A 21,591-nucleotide genomic window follows, 5' to 3' on the forward strand; every position below is an offset into this window, starting at 1 on the left:
GGCATCCGCGGCCTGCGCTGCAGCAGTTAAGCAATCACATTGTTAATAAGGTGCACCCACCCTCCAGTAATGGAAACCCCATGGTCACCTGGTCCGGTCCCCGTACTGTGTGTATGTGGGAATGATATCATGATGCGATGCGCTGCGCCCGTCCACCCTTCCCTGTTCTGTCCCTGCCGTGCATGCACTACATGCAGCCTTAAGAGATATATTTTTATTATAGCTATTAAATATATAGTTAAATCATATATTAGTATTTGTTGGCACATGCAGGGGGATTTGTGCATCTGGGGTCATGGGATGAAGAGAAAGGGGGGCAGACGTGTCAGTGTGCCAGGCCCCAAGATTTCTGTTGCTGGCCCTGGAGGCTCATGCTCACGTCTTTGTCATTATGACTTTTTTTGTTTTGTAACTGTTGAAGGAGGAGGGGGCAATGGGCAATAAATTGTGGTGCTGGTGGGGGGTGAGGTTGGTGCTGTCGAGAGGCCCTATCATGAAGGGAGCAATGACATGATGGGGGGCAACCGATAATGTTGTGCCTAGGGGCAGCCTGACCCCTAAATTCGCCCCTGCTAACATGTATACGGGGGAAATAACTATGAACGTTCTGCACATGGAACGGCAAAGCCTGTTTATAATTTTCTATAGAGTCTGACAAGCACCTTATTAGAGCCCCAGCCTCCCCACCTTAATCAGGCTTATTGTATCCATTACTAAATCATTAGCAATCTGTTTAGTGTAGTAACCGTCTATTATTATAACTAATGACAAAGAAAAGCAATACTTTGTAGTGTCCTGGACGGTGATTCTGTGACCATATAATATGCAGAGCTAAGGGTGGAAAATCTGTTCAGTCACACATCAAACGGCCTTGCTGCAAGTATGCCCACACGGACATCATCCACAGCCACCGACTGCCTGTGAGAAAGGAGCTAATATCTACACTGGCTTTAACGAAAGACACCTTTTCTAATAGCCCGACAATCTGATAAGTGAAAACACATGTGCAAGCTTATGCAGGGCCTACCAGGGGTCTTTGTAGAATAAAAAACAGGTGCTTTGCTTTATTCCTTATAAGACCACATTTACCCCTGCATCTAAAGGTTACAGGACTAATAGCTGCCTTGTGGCAGCACAGCTAGACTCAGGCACTGGCCAGTGCACAACATCTGGGACGTATTTGCATTCTTGCTACATATGCTTCAAGTGCAATTAGAGAGGCTTTGGCACATTTATTAATCTTTTTCACTTTTATCCTATGCAACAGTCTCCTGACCTCATTCTACTATTGCACCAGATGAGAAAACACACGTCTAATGAAAGTCCAGGTTGCACATGCTTCTTTCCTCTGGGTGAATTGTACTGGTTTTGGGTTTTGTATTATTCAGAGCATTATGAAAGGTGGGAACTTAGCATTCAGCATTTACTGTAAAGGACCACTATGCCTAAAACACGTGTTGCTCTATAGAAAAGATACAGTGTACATGTTCCCTTATTGTGACATAACCCACATGGGTGACAATGGTCACTGGCTGTCACACGTGAAGGAGGCCTATGTGACAAGACTCATATACTGTCACAATGCTTGTCTCAGGATGGAGATAACAGAAGAAAATCATTGAAAAGAAGATTTATTATTTAAGTAAAGATTTTTTCAATGTTTAAGATTTTAAAATGTATATATTTTAATCTTTAGATCACAGCGGATGGGCAGGGAATGAACCAGCGAACCACCACTGAACAGTACATCCTACTATCTCTTTGATAATGAAAAAAATGATAATCCTTGTGCTACATCTAGTTGACACCAGCAGACATCAGTGTAATTGTTGTCCAAAGCCAGTTTGTTTCCTCCTATAGGTGAGTGCAATATTACCGCTCTGACAAAACTCATCAGCGTACACTATATTTTTAATCTTTTTAGGTCCGTATGTGCTGGAGCACCCCACACATCCCTGTTGTCTGATACAAGTTGTAAGCTTCTCCACTTCCTGACAGCACAGGGTCCACAATAATGAACTATTTGTACTTTGGTAGCCATTGTCTCATTTACCTTACTGCTTCTCCAGGCCAGTCTCAGGGGGATATGCACATGCGTGACCTGACTAGCTGGATCAGACCTTTAAACGCTCTCTGAAAAACCATCTGTTATTTGAGCATACCCAACTTCCACCTATACTTCTCACATTGGTACGCTCTTATAAATATACCAATTTTCACTCTGAACCACACCTGGTCTTCGATGTGCCCCTTTCCTATTATATTTACCGTGAGCCAAACCCTCCCTAGCCTATGCTTTCATGTGTGCAGTTATTTTGTGCATCTTGTATGTCCATGTATTATATGTTTTGACCACGTATGATGCTGCAAATTACTGTGGTGCCTTACAAATCAGAATTTTGAGACCCGTCCAGACTACCATGACAGTAAATGCATCATGATGCACTGGTTGGTCCTTGGGCCGTGGAGCATAGCAGCACAGCACAAGCAAAAGCCATCTGTTCACAGTGTGGTAGGCAGCTCAGCATCCCTGGGAGTGTTGGGAACACCCAAAGAGAGATGAAATCGGAGGCGTGCGGTGAGGCCACATCCACTCCTGTGAGACCACACTCCCTTTTAGAATGTTGGGAAGTATGCTGCTGGAACTGGGATACAGTATGAAAAGAGTTACAATGGTATTAGCATAGGATGAATTACATACCCTCCAACTGTACCTTTTTGGCAGGTACAGTACCTTTTTTTTATGGTCTGTACCGATTTTTGGCTCTCCAATCTTCTATTGAAAGTATAGGAAAAGGGCCAACCCGTGGCTACGCCCCCTATTTGAATTTGTACCGATTTTATGTGTAAAATGTTGGAGGGTATGGAATTAAGAACACAAGCTACAAAGATAAAGTCATATTTTGCTTTAGAAACTTTCTAATAAGATGTCGCGCTGCTATTATTCTGAATTTCATTATACCCAGAGCTCCAGCAACAAGGGACAACAGTAATAAAACGGTGGCTGCTTACTTCATCTAAGCCTTACTGATTAGGTTCCATTTGTAGAGAATTAAAATATAGCCATCTTATCACACTGACCTTTGCAATAAATTGTATATTTATTGCCATACATGGATACTTATTACCTGCTAACGCTAGAACCAGGACTCACATATGCTGCTTTTACCCATATCATAATTTGATGAATCTTGGGGGATGGAAAGAAACCAGAACAGTCTACTGGGATTTCTCATCCAATCTGTTGATTTCCAACTGTGAACTAGTAATTTCATCTGGGAGCATTACATCTCTATCCTTATTGAAGTGTAAGTGCATACAGAACATTGTTAAGGGGATAACAAATCACACTGAGTTTTCTGACATTTCTAATGCTTGCTGCCAAAGAGTAAGTTCTTGCTGTGTTATGTAACTATACATCTCTACTGGAAGCAAAGGTCAAAGGTATAAATTAAGACACCACTCTGTCTCATCCCTTAAACAGTATCATTCCATTTGGTATGTAACATACTGTAATTTAGAAGTAAGCAAATTACAGATTAGTATCCTGACACAAGTTATTAAAATGGTAGTCTGATTAGTGATCACTGGCCCTTTAGTGTTAATTATCATTTTATTGTAATGAAAACTATTTACATACTGCCACTTACAAACACTCTGACATGTCTGCAATGTTTTATTGGCTCATTTGTGTATAACACAGGTTATGAAAGTGAATACAATAGCACTGCAAAGCAGCTCCCCACACATACTGCAGCAAATTAAATACATACAGTAACAGACATCTTTTGGACCACTCCACAGTATTTATCACACGTGTAACGTGTCCAATATGGGACAGGAAATACATGCTTTACTCCAGCAGTCAACTGGTTAAAACAGTCCCAAAAAAAAGTAGTTTACAAATCCAATTAAAGTATAAGGACAGAGATGTGGAATATTACCAGGTCTCCTTAATAGATGCCAGGAGAGGCCCAAAGTGCATGATTAAGGCTCCAGGTCACCCAGTTCACTGAGTATGTGGCTGGATCTAGGCAGGGGAGCCACTTTGCCAGCCAGACTTAGGCATGTGCTCCCTCTGTACCCGGGCCACGTTCAGCTCTCAGCAGCCCTGGATCCATGTTCCAGAAGAGTAGTCATGTATGAGGAAATCTCTTGGTCATACAAATCCTGACATACTGTACAGTATCCAGCAGATATCTACAAACTGTGCATGCCCCATAGAAAGCAATTGCAGACTGCACACAGGGCCGTACTGCCCATTTGGCACTTCTGGCAAATGCCAGAAGGGCCAGTCCGGCCACACAGAGATGGGCTGGCAAAGCAGCGCAGCCTCCAGGCGCTCTGCTCTGCTGCCCGCATACAGGGACCCCGGACACAGAGAAACCTGGGCTGGCCGAGCAGTGCAGCTTCCCATCGCTCTGCTCGGCCGCTTGCATACAGAAAGACACGGGGGGGTGCTGCTAGGCCAGGTCCCCTTGACTTGTGGCACACCCCTTAAGCTGTGACCCTGACCACTGTTTGAGCATGTGCTGTTCGAGCTGATTAAGAGGCCCAGTCCGTCCCTGGCTGCACATGTGCTATACCATGCAAATGCACACAAGTGGAGATTGTAAGAGCAGACGGACTGATATGTTCTTTGACAATTCGGTTTCGATATGAATGGTCGACCATGTTAAGGTCGACAGTCATTAGGTCGACCACTATTGGTCGACATTGACATGACCGACATGACTAATGGTCGATACATGAAAATGGTCGACACATGAAAAGGTCGACATGGATTTTTGAGAGGGTAGGCAAGTATGGGATTCTTCAGCTATGCAGTGCTTCTGCTCAAACTCTATTCTTGGCCTGTGTCACCCAGCAAAGTCTGCCACTCTCTCTCCACAATTTTTCAGCTGGCTCACTCACTGACACCATTCTGTTCTGCTGTGTATGCAACATACTTGCCTACCCTACCACTGCTCCACAAATCTTCTGCGTTCTCCCGGTTTTTCACATGTACTCTCAGTCAATGCAGACTGCGCATGCAGTCCTAAAGTGTCAGGTGCGGAACCTGCACAAGTGACGACCTGCAGAATTTCTACCGCTCGGAGGGGTGAAGCATTCATCATGAGTTATATACAGTAGCATGATGCAGCACACATCCACGGAGCTTCGGATCCAATCCGCCCCTGCTGCACTGTTATTGGCCAAAGATCCTCTAGTGAACCGCCCATTGTAGGCTGAGTTACAACAGGAGAGAGCCGCAGCCTGCGTGATTGTGACGTCTATGTGAAAGCAAGTGGCCAAGCATAGTGCTGCAGAACCCGGAGAGTTAGAGAGCACTTTGGGTGAGTGACAGTTACTAGGCAGCCTGCAAGGAGTGTAATTCTAATCTGTGGCAGTTCTACAGTACACTAAGGGGGTGATTCCGAGTTGATCGTAGCCCTGCAAAATTTTGCAGGGCTACGATCATGACCATAGACATGCGGGGGGACGCCCAGCACAGGGCTATCCCGCCCCGCATGTCAGTGCCGGCCCTCTCCGCAGAAGTGCAAAAGCATTGCACAGCAGCAATGCTTTTGCACTTTAGGAGTAGCTCCCGGCCAGCGCAGCTTTAGCGTGCTGGCCGGGAGCTACTCGTTGCTCCCCAGCCCGCAGTGGCTGCATGTGACGTCACGCAGCCGCTGTGGCCCGCCCCCCACACGGTCCGGCCACGCCTGCATTGGCCGGACCGCGTCCACGAAATGGGGGCCAAACGCAGCCGTTCTGCCCCCCGCCCGCCCAGCGACCACCTCTGCCTGTCAATCATCAATAGTGCAGCGACGGCCTTCGGTCGTCTGCCATGCGCCAGCGCACTGCGGTGCGGGTGCATGCGCAGTTCTGACCCGATCGCACCGCTGCAATAAACTACAGGGTGCGATCGGTTCAGAATGAGCCCCTAAGCCCGGTTACTTGCTCTCCCAAACACATAAGTGATTGCAGCTGCTTCTTTCCCTGCACCTTTCTTTCCCCACTCCCACACTGATGGACTAATCTACCTACTTGATTTAATGCTGGCTGTGGGGAAGGGGGCGGGGTCAATATTTTAGCCCTGCCCCTTCCAGATCCCCTCAAATCATGGCATTAGTTCCCAAGGGGCAGTGCGTAATGATGCCAAGTGCCTGCCTCCAACAATTCTGATACATTAGGGTGCCTGATACAAAGAAGTTTGGTAACCTGCTAAACTCTAAGTCAAATGAGTACAAACTACTGTAATTGTTTGTTTTTTACATTTTTACTGCATGTTACATATGCTGACAATGCCTATAAACTGTGTCCTATCATTTCTCATATGAGGTTTTCAATTTATTTATGTTTGCAATTCCATAGCCTTTGGACTTATCAATGAAATCACTAACTGTGCTGTAGACATAGCCTATGAGCCTAATGAAGATGTACTGGGCTGGATGTGATCTCGTCTGAGTTGGCCAGAGGTGCGGGTTGCCGGCCGAACTTGGACGTTTTAGTAAAGCGGCAATCATTTACAATGCAAAACCATGCCTTGTAAATGATTGGTGCTTTAAAAAATGTCCGAGTTTGGCAGTCCGGACCACTAATTGGGTTGCTTTCCTATTGCTCCTTAACAAGAAGTAGAATAGATTGTTTTATGTCAGGTTTGTATATTTATGAAACAAATTTTTGCTTGAAAGTGTATATCAGGCAGTAAATGGTTCATGCATTGATATTGGTCAGCAGAATAGTTCCTATTTTATATATCAGTAACAAGAATGATCCTTGTATTGTATATTGGTCACTAGAATGGTTCCTGCACTGTTTATTTGTCATTATAATAGTCCTTTATTGTATATTGGTCACTAGAGTGTGAGTGCATTTTGTAGGGGGTCTCTACTTTACAACCCAGTCTGATGGGCCCTACACACTGGGCGATATTACTGAAAGATTAATGAACGAGATACCGTTCATATCTTTCAGTGTGGAGGCACCAGCGATGAATGATGCGCGGCCCCGCTCTCGTTCATCGCTGGTGCCCCGTCGCTTGTGCATGCAGGCCAATATGGACGAGATCGTCCATATTTGCCTGCACTGCTATGGAGCCAGGTGACGGGAGGAGTGAAGAAACTTCACTCCCCCCATCACTGCCCCCCACCCCCCCCGCTGCCTGGTCGCCCGTCGGCCGTATCCGCCGTCGGGCAGATCGGCGTCGGATCGACAAATGTGTAGGGCCCATTACGGAGATTATAATCACGCCTGTTTCCCATCGCAGTGTGTTGGTAGAAAAGCCAGGCCACTTACTTGTGTCTGCCCCCAAAATTATAAATTGCCTGCTGCTGAGCTGGACTCTGAAGGGCTGCTGCGCATGCGCAACTGCAACAGCTCCTCCTCCCATGGGCCTTTGCGGAGTCCATCAGGCTGCACTGACTGCCTGCAGCCTGCCAGCCACCAAGCACAGGAAGGAGAAGCGGTCAATAAGCCGCTGGTCAGATCCTGGACGTTGCAATGCCGATGCCGGAATCCCGACTAGCGGTGAAATACTAAGGCTGCAATACCGGCACCATGATTTCCTCCCTCTATTGGTGTGACATGCCCCTTTGGGTGGAACATGACACACCCCTCAATGGCGATCCTATAATCTCCCTGAAACTACTTTTCAAAAGTAGGCAAGTATGGTATGCAATGGTTAGCTAGTGTTCAAAGCCATATTTTATTCAAGAAGACAGCTTCATTTTTATTTTCACATATCCATTGTCTGATCTTCATTTTCTGAACAGTTTGAGTCTACCCCAGACTTTTGTAGTCTGTCATTTTGTTTATTACTTTACTTTTGATTTTGATGAACTTTTGTCATTCTTGTGAAGTCATCGTTGAATGTCAGGATATATTGGTATCAACTTATCGATTTCACCTTCATCAGACCGCACGTGTCAATGCGCCAATGCTAGCAGTGCCTCAGCTCTGGTTGATGACTTTGGGAAGGGTTTGTTTACCCTTTATACAGCTCTCACTTGCCAGTCTCCCTGAATTGTTCATGGCTATTCCTACCACCAGCCCATCAAGGAGTTTCTGTATGTTACCATACCCCAGATGCCCTAGTAGCCTATGCCACACCTCTATAGACTGGCTTCAATCAGAGTCCATCATCACACAACGCTGCCTGATGTCTAGGACATACAGTTGCTGTCACCGGACTGCTGTTGCTATTACAGTCCCTCTTTTATGCTGCACAACACACTTGCCCTCCACAAACTTGACCTTCAATCCTTTGTCTTCTAGGACACTTATGACAATTAGTTTGGCACAAATAACACATCCTGGATGTCTGTGACTATGGTTTGACCTTTTATTCTCAGGTGAACTATGATTGTCCTGACTTTTGTGTCTGTAAGGCCCTTGTCTCCAATCTCTCTGACTGATATAGGGTCACACCTGCTCAATGATGTAAACCATTCTTGATTGCAAATAAAATGCCTACTAGCACCCGACTCCCTGTACCTTCCTGTGACTGTTTAAAACATTTAAAGAATACTTCTTTCTTTTCATTTGTGAGCCACTTGAGTATTTCAGTCTGCAATCAGAGGCCTTATGTCCCACGGTGTGACATATGAAATACTTATACTTAGGCCTTTTGGCTTAGTGACCTTTGTGAGTAAAGCAGAACTCTCAGTATGTGTCTCAGATTATATGTATTTCTGAAACTGCAGCAGTTAGCCCTCACAAACTCCATTTATAGCTTATTTGCACAGGATTCTAAAGTCACTGCAAATAATTCAATTCCGGTATTAGATTCTACAGCATCACCATTGCAACCTCACCATCATCCACCTGGACACCTACAGATGTCAACTGTTGGGAAATGTACAACATCTTGTCAATGTATTCATTCATATCTCTGCATGCACTCAGTTTGGTACCATACAGTGTACGCTTCAGGTTTATCCTTCTCATCAGACCTTTATCTTCATACTGTATGCTGCCACCTTTCATGTGCTGACATTTCCCCATGAATTATCGAATACACATGCTGTACCACAGTTAGGCCAGTGGTCCCAATGTCTCGGTCCACTTCATCAGGATTTCAATTTTCACCTGAATTACTTGTGATCTTCCATAACTTTCCCCACTTCAGATGCATCCACATCGAATTTCCATGTGGCGTAATTTTCTGAGCCTGTTAATTTTACTAAGCTCATACAGATGCTGCACTGTGCATTTGACGTATTGGTTCAATGCAGGACTTTTTTGTATTCTTGACACTCGAGGTGCTGGGCCGCCCATAACCTATTGCTATGACCTACTGGTGGAACCTGGGTGATTTCTAAAGGTACCAGTGGAATGTGAAATGCATGTTAGTCCACACATTAGCCAGGCTTGCAGGTTTATTGGCAACAGCGGTAACACAGAATGTTAACAGTGGTATTCACAGCAGTGATGCAGGGTAACAACGCACTGCCCTCTAACATCTGTCGTATATATTTCTATCATATACTAGCTGTCTATCTCATATTTATCTCATATACTATCTATCTTTCTAGCTCATATCTATCTACAGTATGTATCTACTTTATGTCATATCTATCTCTCTCATATTTTTCTCATATACTATCTATTGATGGCATTTCTATGTATATGGGTCACATCTATCTATCTATCTATCTATCTATCTAACTCATATTCATCACATTCACTATCCATCTACCTATCTCATAAATGTCTATGTATGTATGGGGATGCGGTTAAGATGCCGGCTGAAGTGTAGTGGGCTGGTTGGGGTTAGGAACTGGTGGTGGTGGTGGTGGTGGGGGGGGGGGGGGGGTTAGGTATGGGCGTCACCGGACAGGTGGCTGGGGTTAGGCTGCAGGGGGAGGATATGGGTTAGACTGCGAGGGGGGGGGGGGGGCGGTAGTTAGAGTTAGGCACCAACGGGGGAGGTTAGGCTTAGGCTGCAAGAAGGGAGGGTTAGTGGTGGTTTTCACATAGCAGGATGCCAGCAACAGTATTGTGACCGCCGGTATTTCATCCGCCGGCAAATCATACTGAACCCTGTCTATCTATCTATCTATCTATCTATTTAATTTACTTTCAATCTATCTCATATTTATCACATATATTATCTATCGATCTAATATTTATTTCAGATTCTATCTATCTATCTATCTATCTATCTATCTATCTATCTATCTATCTATCTATCTATCTATCTGTCTGTCTGTCTGTCTATCTATCTAATCTACAGTATCTATCTATCTATCTATCTATCTATCTATCTATCTATCTATCTATCTATCTATCTATCTATCCCCTCTATATCACTGTTACCAAAGGAAATGAGAAGACCAAGGATAATCTACATGTTTTAGGAATAACTAGAAACTGCGTAAGTGTAAAAGTTTACACCAGGGAAAAAAAGAGATATATAAAGAAGGCAATCCTACCTAAAAATGACACATGCTACACATGCGGCCAGTACTTGTATGAATATAAGTAGTCTTTTTCAAAAATTTCATTGTAACATCTCATTTTGAAGGCTCCTCTAGCAGCAGAGAGATTTGGGGGTATTGTAATAAAGCAGACAGTTCCAGACCTTTATCACTGCACTCTTGTGTGCAGCAAAGTAGTCCTGCTAGCACAATCCATTGCTTTTGTGGTACAAGGTCACTCTAATTTCCTCCCTCTGGTTTTCATATTCCCACAAGGACGACTAATGCAAGTGCTATCATATCCTGACACAATGAGTTGTGGAAACAGGCTTGTATTTCTTTCTTCTGCTTCTCTTCTCTGTTTTTTTTTTTCTTTTTCTGACACAATGGTTGAATTGGTCAGCACAGACTAAGAAGCCAATATTTTAACTCTTTTAGACCTACACAAATCAGCCAGGTAGATCCGCCGTGAAATAACAAAACGAGAAGGATGTATTTCAAATTTTGAAGTCTGTAACTTAACATATAAACAATAAAAAGAAATACAAATCATAATAATCTAATCACAAAATACATATAAGGGTCTATTCAATTGAAGTCGGAACTGCCGTCTAGTTGGAAAGACGGCAGTTTCCGACTTTTTTAGGTCCAATCATGATTCAACCTATTCAATGGTCCTGCCATTTTACCGACTTGTCGGAAAACACGTGGATCGGCGGATTAGCCGCGGATCCACATGTTTTGTCGGATTTGCGGCCAAATCCGACAGGTTTTAGTCCCGTTTCCGACAATGTCAATCCGACTTTTTATAAAGTCGGACTGACATTGTCGAACATGGGCAAAACCAGTCGGATTTGCCCGCAAATTGAATACTGCATTGTTGGATCCTCTCCGTCGGAGAGGATCCGACATGCATTGAATAGACCCCATAATCTCTAAAGTGTGATTATTGTCTACACCAGTGTTTTTAAACTAGTGTGCCCTGAGCAGTCTCCAGGTGTGTCACCATAGAAGCACAGCAAGGCCCGTCAGTGTTTTACCGCTACTGAGGCCCTGGAACAATCAATACTGGTGGGTTTAGTGGTTGCAGAGTCAGTTCTAATTTTGGGCCCGGGCAGTGTTGGGCTCTTCTGGCTTTCTCAGATGTGGCTCAGGCGTTACCTATGGAGAAGCTGCGACATGACATCCTAGGACACGCAACTGCACCATGCATCACCATTATATTTGAATGTGCCTTGGCAATATTTAAATCTTGTTCAGTGTGCCGCGAGTTGTAAAAGGTTGAAAATCTCTGGTCTACACTGTGAAGTCAGCTATTTTGTGGACTGAATATTGGGTTATCCCATTTCCTCCACAGGCTTTAGGTGAAAGTTACATTTTTACAAAGTTGCAATTACATTAAATAAACAACAAAATAGCGATATGACAGATCCTTTCATGACATGACATGCCTTATAATGTTCCAGCTTTATGCAGGACTATCCCTAGTAGTTTGGTAGCCCTGAGGGACGTGGCAGGAAACCTCAGAGACGGGTTGGCTGGAATTGGTTGGCCGGTTGCGGGATGCTTTGATTTGATCGGGAATGTACTGTATGACTGCTTTGGGGACAAGGCTTATTTGTGTTGTGGTTATAAAATTGTGTGACGTTTGCCATGCACACAAACATTCAGCCCAGTGTCCTGGCTTTACATGTGTTCCACTATGATGTCACCGATTCCATGTTTTATATATACTGGCTGCATACTGTATTTAATTCAAGTGTTTTACATAAGCTGATTTCGGAACTACAAGTCAGGAAAATAGTGATTAGTTCTGGTTCCATTATTTCCAGAACGTCCCTGCTTTGATTATGTACAACAGTGCTCTGTAAGTAGTTATAATATGTACTGTATGCAGCCCTTTTTATGTCAATATGAAGTTATGAAATTTATAGTAAAACGGACAAAGACAACCAACTAAAATTTAGTTGAATCCATGAAGGGTGTTATGGACTGTGGGGACCGCAGAAATCCCATGGAGGGCCAGATCTTTACACTATGTCGCCAGATAACCAGCAATGTGCTTCACCACTCTGATTTACAGGGTCATTTCTGAAAATGCATGACACTCATTCAAGCCCAGGAATCTGCCAGTGTGCCATGGTTTCCTCACCATGCGAGAGAAGGTCTCCTCTCCTGAACAATAAATTACTGTATCCAGCAGGTTACTGACGTATAAATGACAAATAATGTCTGCACCCTCGTTCCACCCTGCTAGCACCATTAGCATCATCTGCAAGCTATGCTGCAAGAGCAGAGTGTCAGTGCATGCAGTGGAGCAGTGGGTAATGGCATATTTGGTTCAGCTGCTACTACATCATGTTTTAGCTTTTTTTCAACTAACAGGAGTGAAAGAAGGAAAGAAAATGAGAACAAGAAAGTGTAGCGCAGAAAAGAGGGAACTGACAAACAGTCTCCAAACAAATATCATACATCATCACTATACAGTGTTTATTCTCTATGTTATGAAGTCAAATAATTACACATATATTTACTACTGTATGTTTAAATGTTGCAAAAAGTGAAGTGGTGATTTTGTTTATTCATGGTGTATTCATGATAGCTGCTGTTGATTTGCATGAAAGAAGCAATGCACATGGAACACGTGACTGGCTTCTGCATGTGTCAAATCAGCTATCCACACACGGATGTAGATAGATAGTGCGTACGGATTGATACGTTCGTCAATGGAGCACAATTTGTATTCTGGGTGGTAACCAGTGTTGGATTTTACCTAGGGACTGCAGAACTGCAGCACCCCCAGTAAAGTCTGCCTACCACATGGACTGCCAAGCAGTGGCAGCAAATTCCCATAAGAAGCTTTCCCTGCTAATTGCAGACAGTGAGGCAGTCCCTGGGGTCCCACTGGGACTGCCAGTATGGACTACAAGAGAGAGTGCTTTCTAGGGGAAGCCACTCCATTGCAATTACGCCAACCCTTTCTTCTAAGGGCTGCAGCCGATGCAGTTCCTAGAAGCCAAGCCTGTTTGCTAGTGCCTGGCTTAAACCCAACCCCCTGGCTTAAGCCCCACCCCCACTATCAACTGACTTAAACTCTGCCTCCCAGTGACATCAGCCATCAATTACCAGGAGGTCAGGGACCCAAGAGATCACCCTGAGACATGATGCAGACCACCTGACCGGAAAGGTAGGAAGCCACCGCTGGTGGTAAATGCACGGAACTCTTCTGTATCTGTGAATGTTTGTGCACCCAGCATGAGGCTGCTGTACAGTAAGTGCCGATACTAATGATGATAGCTACGGCTGCGGACGTACTGTAAGTATGCTTAGTATACAAAGGCAGATTGTGTTATTAACATAAACTAGTAAGCAGGCTGTCATGGCTGTATGTGAAAGGTACACTGTGTATAGATGCGCTTTGATGACAGACTAATGGATAGAGATCTCCTATTATATCACCCTTATAGACACAATGATGTACAGTAAGTATACAGTATTGTACCTCTACTTCTACTATGTGCACAGTGCATGTACTTTCTTTACAGATAGTCAACAGCACAAATAACCTCTGTATATAATCAGCCCCACTGTTGCTCATCTTGGCGCACTCTCAGGAAGGACACCGTTTTGTCCTTCAGAAACAGCCGTCAGTACAGTTATCATCTAAAGAGCCATCACGTTCTGTACAAACTGAATCATATTTGTTCTTGGCAGAAAAAAAAAATTGACCCAGCTCAAAAAAGAAAGGCATTTATAGGTCTCCATCCCTTCCCGCAGCATACAGCGGCATTGTTAGAATGATAAACAGGCTGTCCAATGTCCTGGGCTGCAACATTCCACATCTTGCTTCCTCTGTCTATGTCATGCTTACATTCTGATAACCTCAGGTACCCATGTGTACAGAAGGATAATTACCTTGTCATCTTTGTCATTCTCCTCATCCTCGTCCTCTAGCATGTCTTCCACTACCTACGGAGACAAACACCAACACATTATTGCTACAGAACTCTGGCAATTCAAGCATGGCAATTTCAGCAACATTTTAGCTTCTGAAACTGTCTTTAGACTAAAATAGAAGAGAAATAAGTGAGAGAAGACCAGATATTTGAGATCAACAGTTGCAGGTCTAATAGCTAATCACAGCTCGGCCATACATTATTTCAATCTTGGTTTTTGTATAATTTAACAAAAACATAAACATAACAAAACTGTTCTATGGATGTCACCATATTTAAAAGGTATAATAAAATCTGATTTATATTCTTTCAGTGCTTTATGTCATGATTTCATATTTGGGAAGTACAAATGTGTCCTCATGCACTATTGCTGCTGTCACGCCAAATATCCCTTCTTGGTGCACAAGGTCCCATGCAACTCGTTTTGTGCAAATGTGCATCTTAGTTGCCGCTTAAAGTGACTGCACTGATTAATTTGATATGTGACACTTGCAGCAGTGGCTGCTGCCCCTGGGCTGCAGCGTCGACCAAAGACTGCAGGGGGAGCCGTCCAGCACATATAAACAAGCATGTAAAGTTGCATGTAATATATGTGCTTGGCTGCCTTGCCCAAGGATCAGCAGCTGCAGCACGCATGGTACACAGGAACACAGCACACAGCCTATTGTATCTTTAATAAGCCCGCCCCTAGACTCCTATGAAACCAGCCAATGGGAGTCTGGGGGTGGGCTTATTGAAGACAGACAGGATGAGTGCTATCTTCCTTTGTCCTGTACGTGCTGTGGTTGCTGATTTATGGGTCAGTTAACCAGCGCATATATTACATACAACTTTACATGTATGTTTATATGTGCTGGCTGGCTCTCCCCTGAGGTCTTTGGTTGGTGCTGCAGCCCAGAGACAGCAGCCACCGCTGGACACTTGTATATCTGTGTGATAGTCTGAAGCTATGAAGTGCAATTTGAAGTGCTATGATGCAGCGGGATGTAGTTATGTGACCGGCGCTCAGGAGACCGCCAGTCACAATACCGACACCTACATCCCGCCGCATCAAAATCCCAACAATTGGCATCCCGACTAGCAGAGACTGTTTCCACTTGTGAGTGTCCACAACACCCATAGGGGGAGATTTACTAAGCAGTGATAAAAGTGGAGAAGTGAGCAAGTGGAGAAGTTGTCCATGGCAACCAATTAGCATTGACGTAACATTTATAATTTGCATACTATAATAGTATACAGAGAAGCTGATTGGTTGCCATGGACAACTTCTCCACTGGCTCATTTCTCCACTTTTATCACTGCTTAGTACATGTCCCCCATAGAGTGGGAATAGAACCTGTGGAGAGTGGAGCTCACCACCGAGCCCGCAGCATGGCAAGTGTGCTTGACCCCCCTCCCCCTACACTGGCATTCTAATCCACGGGATCCTGGTGTCAGTATGGTGACTGGCGGGATCCCAAGCGCCGGTCGCACATACCCAACCCTATGCAGCAACCATGGCTTTTCTTCATGCCAAGGTCCATTGTACTTCAATAAACAGATTCAGACGCACACAGATATACAAGTACAGTCTTGTGAAGCATTTTGATTTCATCACATTGCAACTGAGACACACATTTGCGTAAAAAATGCACACCACACCACTCAGAGTGACTCACTGGCGTCAGGTGTCTGACACTGCAGAGGACACGTGTAAGTATACGGGTGGTGACTGGCTACTGTATCCTTACTACACTATTCTGCAGCTCTTCTAACTTGTACAAGAGTAATATGATTTATTAGGTAACACAATTAACAACTTGGATGGTGTGTATATTTTACTGAAAAGAAGAAAAAAAAAATCAAAATTTGATTTTGATGGATAAGAAAATGACTTCAGAATAAAATGTTTCAACTAAATTAAATAAGAATTTACTCACCGGTAATTCTATTTCTCGTAGTCCGTAGTGGATGCTGGGAACTCCGTAAGGACCATGGGGAATAGCGGGCTCCGAAGGAGGCTGGGCACTCTAGAAAAATCTTAGACTACCTGGTGTGCACTGGCTCCTCCCACTATGACCCTCCTCCAAGCCTCAGTTAGGTACTGTGCCCGGACGAGCGTACACAATAAGGAAGGATTTTGAATCCCGGGTAAGACTCATACCAGCCACACCAATCACACCGTACAACTCGTGATATGAAACACAGTTAACAGTATGAAACAATAGAGCCTCTCAACAGATGGCTCAACAATAACCCGATTTAGTTAACAATAACTATGTACAAGTATTGCAGATAAACCGCACTTGGGATGGGCGCCCAGCATCCACTACGGACTACGAGAAATAGAATTACCGGTGAGTAAATTCTTATTTTCTCTAACGTCCTAGTGGATGCTGGGAACTCCGTAAGGACCATGGGGATTATACCAAAGCTCCCAAACGGGCGGGAGAGTGCGGATGACTCTGCAGCACTGAATGAGAGAACTCCAGGTCCTCCTCAGCCAGGGTATCAAATTTGTAGAATTTTGCAAACGTGTTTGCCCCTGACCAAGTAGCTGCTCGGCAAAGTTGTAAAGCCGAGACCTCTCGGGCAGCCGCCCAAGACGAGCCCACCTTCCTTGTGGAATGGGCATTGACAGATTTTGGCTGTGGCAGGCCTGCCACAGTATGTGCAAGCTGAATTGTACTACAAATCCAACGAGCAATAGTCTGCTTAGAAGCAGGAGCACCCAGCTTGTTAGGTGCATATAGGATAAACAGCGAGTCAGATTTTCTGACTCTAGCCGTTCTGGAAACATATATTTTCAGTGCCCTGACAACGTCTAGCAACTTGGAGTCCTCCAAGTCCCTAGTAGCCTAGGCACCACAATAGGCTGGTTCAGGTGAAACGCTGACACCACCTTTGGGAGAAACTGGGGACGAGTCCTCAATTCTGCCCTATCCATATGGAAATTCAAATAAGGGCTTTTACAAGACAAAGCCGCCAACTTTGATACTCGCCTGGCAGAAGCCAAGGCCAATAACATAACCACCTTCCACGTGAGATATTTCAGATCCACGGTTTTTAGTGGTTCAAACCAATGTGATTTTAAGAAACTCAACACCACGTTGAGATCCCAAGGTGCCACAGGAGGCACAAACGGGGGCTGACTCTGCAGCACTCCTTTTATAAATGTCTGAACTTCAGGTACTGAAGCTAGTTCTTTTTGAAAGAAAATCGACAGAGCCGAGATCTGTACCTTAATGGAACCCAATTTAAGGCCCATAGTCACTCCTGCTTGCAGGAAATGCAGAAATCGACCTAGTTGAAATTCCTCTGTTGGAGCCCTTTCGGCCTCACACCATGCAACATATTTTTGCCATATGCGGTGATAATGAGTTGCTGTAACCTCTTTCCTGGCTTTAGTAAGCGTAGGAATGACTTCCTCCGGAATGCCCTTTTCCTTCAGGATCCGGCGTTCAACCGCCATGCCGACAAACGCAGCCGCGGTAAGTCTTGGAACAGACAGGGCCCCTGCTGCCGCAGGTCCTGTCTTAGTGGCAGAGGCCATGGGTCCTCTGATATAAATTCTTGAAGTTCTGGGTACCAAGCTCTTCTTGGCCATCCACGAGTATCGTTCTTACTCCTCGCCTTCTTATTATTCTCAGTACCTTTGGTATGAGAGGCAGAGGGGAGAACACATAAACCGACTGGTACACCCACGGTGTTACCAGAGCGTCCATAGCTATCGCCTGAGGGTCCCTTGACCCGGTGCAATATCTTTTATAGCTTTTTGTTGAGGCGGGACGCCATCATGTCCACCTGTGGCCTTTCCCAATGGTGTACAATCCTATTGGAAGACTTCTGGAGGAAGTCCCCATTCTCCCGGGTGGAGGTCGTGTCTGTTGAGAAGATCTGCTTCCCAGTTGTCCACTCCGGGAATGAACACTGCTGACAGTGCTAACACATGATTTTCCGCCTATCGGAGAATCCTTGTGGCTTCTGCCATCGCCATCCTGCTTCTTGTGCCGCCCTGTTGGTTTACATGGGCGACTGCCGTGATGTTGTCTGATTGGATCAGTACCGGCTGGTTTTGAAGCAGAGGCCTTGCCGGCCTCAGGGCATTGTAAATGGCCCTCAGGTCCAGAATATTTATGTGTATGGAAATAACCTGACTTGACCAAAGTCCCTGGAAATTTCTTCCCTGTGTGACTGCCTCCCAGCCTCAAAGGCTGGAATCCATGGTCACTAGGACCTAGTCCTGTATGCCGAACCTGCGGCCCTCTTGAAGATGGGCACTCTGCAGCCACCACAGTAGAGATACCCTGGTCCTTGGAGACAGGGTTATCAGCCTATGCATCGGAAGATGCGATCCGGACCACTTGTCCAACAGGTCCCTCTGAAAAGTTCTTGTATGGAACCTGCCTAATGGGATTGCTTCGTAGGAAGCTACCATTTTTCCCAGGACTCGCGTGCAATGATGCACCGCTACCTATTTTGGCTTCAGGAGGTCTCTGACTAGAGATGACAACTCCTTGGCTTTCTCCTCCGGGAGAAACACTATTTCTGGTTTATGTCCAGAACCATCCCCAGGAACAGTAGACGTGTCATAGGAACCAGCTGTGACTTTGGACTGTTTAGAATCCAACCATGCTGTTGTAGCACTTTCCAAAATAGTGCTACCCCGACTACCAACTGCTCCTTGGACCTCGCCCTTATAACGAGATTGTCCAAGTACGGGATAATTACAACTCCCTTTTTTTGAAGGAGTATCAACATTTCGGCCATTACCTTGATAAAACACCCTCGGTGCCATATACAGTCCAAACGGCAGTGTCTGGACTTGGTAATGGTAATCCTGTACCACAATCTGAGGTACTCCTGGCGAGGATGGTAAATGGGGACATGCAGGTAAGCATCCTTGATGTCCCAGGATACCATGTAATCCCCCTCGTCCAGGCTTGGAATAACCGCCCTGAGCGATTCCATCTTGAACTTGAATTTTTGTGTTCAAGGATTTTAAATATAAAATGGGTCACACCGAACCATGCGGTTTCGGTACCCCAACCCGTGTGGAATAGTAACCCCGTCCTTGTTGAAGTAGGGGCACCTTGAGTATTACCTGCTGGGAATACCGCTTATTAATTGCCTCTAGCACAGCCTCCCTGCCTGAGGGAGTTGTCAGCAAGGCATATTTTAGGAAACGGCTGGGGGGAGACATCTCGAATTCCAGCTTGTACCCCTGAAATACTACTTGAAAGAAACAGGGATCCACCTGTGAGCGAGCCCACTAATTGCTGAAATTTTTGAGACGGCCCCCCACCGTACCTGGCTACACCTGTGGAGCACCCGCGTCATGGTGTGGCCTCACAGGAGGCGGGGGAAGAATCTTGATTCTGGGAACAGGCTGACTGGTGCAGCTTTTTTCCCTCTACCCTTGTCTCTGTACAGAAAGGAAGCGCCATTTGACCCGCTTGCTTTTCTGAAGCCGAAAGGACTGTACCTTTGTCTGTGAGGAAACCTGAGGTAAAATTATTTCTTCCCAGCAGTTGCTGTGGATACGAGGTCCCAGAGACCATCCCCAAATAATTCCTCACCCTTATAAGGCTCTCTATGCGCTTTTTAAGTCAGCATCACCTGTCCAGTGACAGGTCTCTAATATCCTCCTGACAGAATGGACATTACATTTATTTTGGATGCCAGTCGGCAAAATATCCCTCTGTGCATCCCCCATATATAAGACGACGTCTTTAATATGTTTTTATGTTTGCCAACTAGTATCCCTGTTTGACAGGGTCACCGACCACGCTGCAGCAGCACTATCTGCAGGTCTCAGTCTAGTACCTGAGTGTGTAAATACAGACTTCAGGATAGCCTCCTGTTTTTTATCAACAGGTACCTATTAAAGTGGCCGTATCCTAAGACGGCAGTGCCACCTTTTTTGACAAACGTGTGAGCGCCTTATCCACCCTAGGGGATATCTCCCAGCGTAACTTATCCACCTGGCGGGAAGGGTACGCCATCAGTAACTTTTTATAAATTACCAGTTTCTTAACGGGGGAACCCACGCTTTTACACACTTCATTTATTCATCTGATGGGGGAACAAAACACTGCCTGTTTTTTCTCCCCAAACCTAAAACCCATTTTTAGAGGTGCTTGGGTTAAAGTCAGAAATGTATAACACATTTTTTATTGCCGGGATCACGTCACGGATGTTCCTAGTGGATTGTGTATATGTCTCCACCTTGTCGACACTGGAGTCAGACTCCGTGTCGACATCTGTGTCTGCCATCTGAGAGAGCGGGCGTTTTTGAGCCCCTGATGGCCTTTGAGACGCCTGGGCAGGCGCAGGCTGCGAAGCCGGCTGTCCCACAGCTGTTACGTCATCCACCCTTTTATGTAAGGAGTTGACACTGTCGGTTAATACCTTTCACCTATCCATCCACTCTGGTGTCGGCCCCACAGGGGGCGACATCACATATATCGGCCTCTGTTCTGTCACCATATAAGCCTCCTCATTCAACATGTCGACACAGCCGTACCGACACACCGCAGACACACAGGGAATGCTCTAAACGAGGACAGGACCCACAATAGCCCTTTGGGGGGACAGAGTAAGAGTATGCCAGCACACACCAGAGCGCTATATATATACAGGGACTAACTGAGTTATGTCCCTAATAGCTTTTATATAATATACTGTATACAGTGCCAATTTTAATGCCCCCCCTCTCTTTTCCCTCTTACTGTACTGTAGAATTGCAGGGAAGAGCCAGGGAGCTTCCCTCCAGCCGAGCTGTGAGGGAAAAATGGCGCCAGTGTGCTGAGGAGATAGGCTCCGCCCCTTTTTCGCGGCCTATTCTCCCGTTTTTTATGGAATTCTGGCAGGGGTATTTACCTCATATATAGCCCCTGGGGCCATATATTAAGGTATTTTAGCCAGCCAAGGTGTTTTTATTGCTGCCTCAGGGCGCCCCCCCCAGCGCCCTGCACCCTCAGTGACCGGAGTGTGAAGTGTGTGAGAGGAGCAATGGCGCACAGCTGCAGTGCTGTGCGCTACCTTGGTGAAGACAGAGTCTTCATGCCGCCGATTTTCCGGACCATCTTCTTGCTTCTGGCTCTGTAAGGGGGACGGCGGCGCGGCTCCGGGACCGAACATCAAGGCTGGGCCTGCGGTCGATCCCTCTGGAGCTAATGGTGTCCAGTAGCCTAAGAAGCCCAATCCGGCTGCAAGCAGGCGAGTTCGCTTCTTCTCCCCTTAGTCCCTCG

The 21,591-nt window shown here is 45.5% G+C and overlaps 1 protein-coding gene across 4 annotated transcripts in view; it reads right to left on the reverse strand.

Annotated features, from left to right (window-relative positions):
• The window catches only part of MCTP1 (multiple C2 and transmembrane domain containing 1), a 1,810,807-nt gene that overhangs the window by 212,995 nt on the left and 1,576,221 nt on the right, over positions 1-21,591 (reverse strand). For all 4 annotated transcript variants that reach the window (XM_063964020.1, XM_063964019.1, XM_063964022.1 and 1 more), the window contains one exon: positions 14,319-14,372. In XM_063964020.1, the coding sequence (XP_063820090.1) occupies positions 14,319-14,372 (54 nt within the window). The remainder of the gene's footprint in view (positions 1-14,318; positions 14,373-21,591) is intronic.

The sequence above is a fragment of the Pseudophryne corroboree genome, chromosome 1 (assembly GCF_028390025.1).
Source record: "Pseudophryne corroboree isolate aPseCor3 chromosome 1, aPseCor3.hap2, whole genome shotgun sequence".
Taxonomy (NCBI): Eukaryota; Metazoa; Chordata; class Amphibia; order Anura; family Myobatrachidae; genus Pseudophryne; species Pseudophryne corroboree.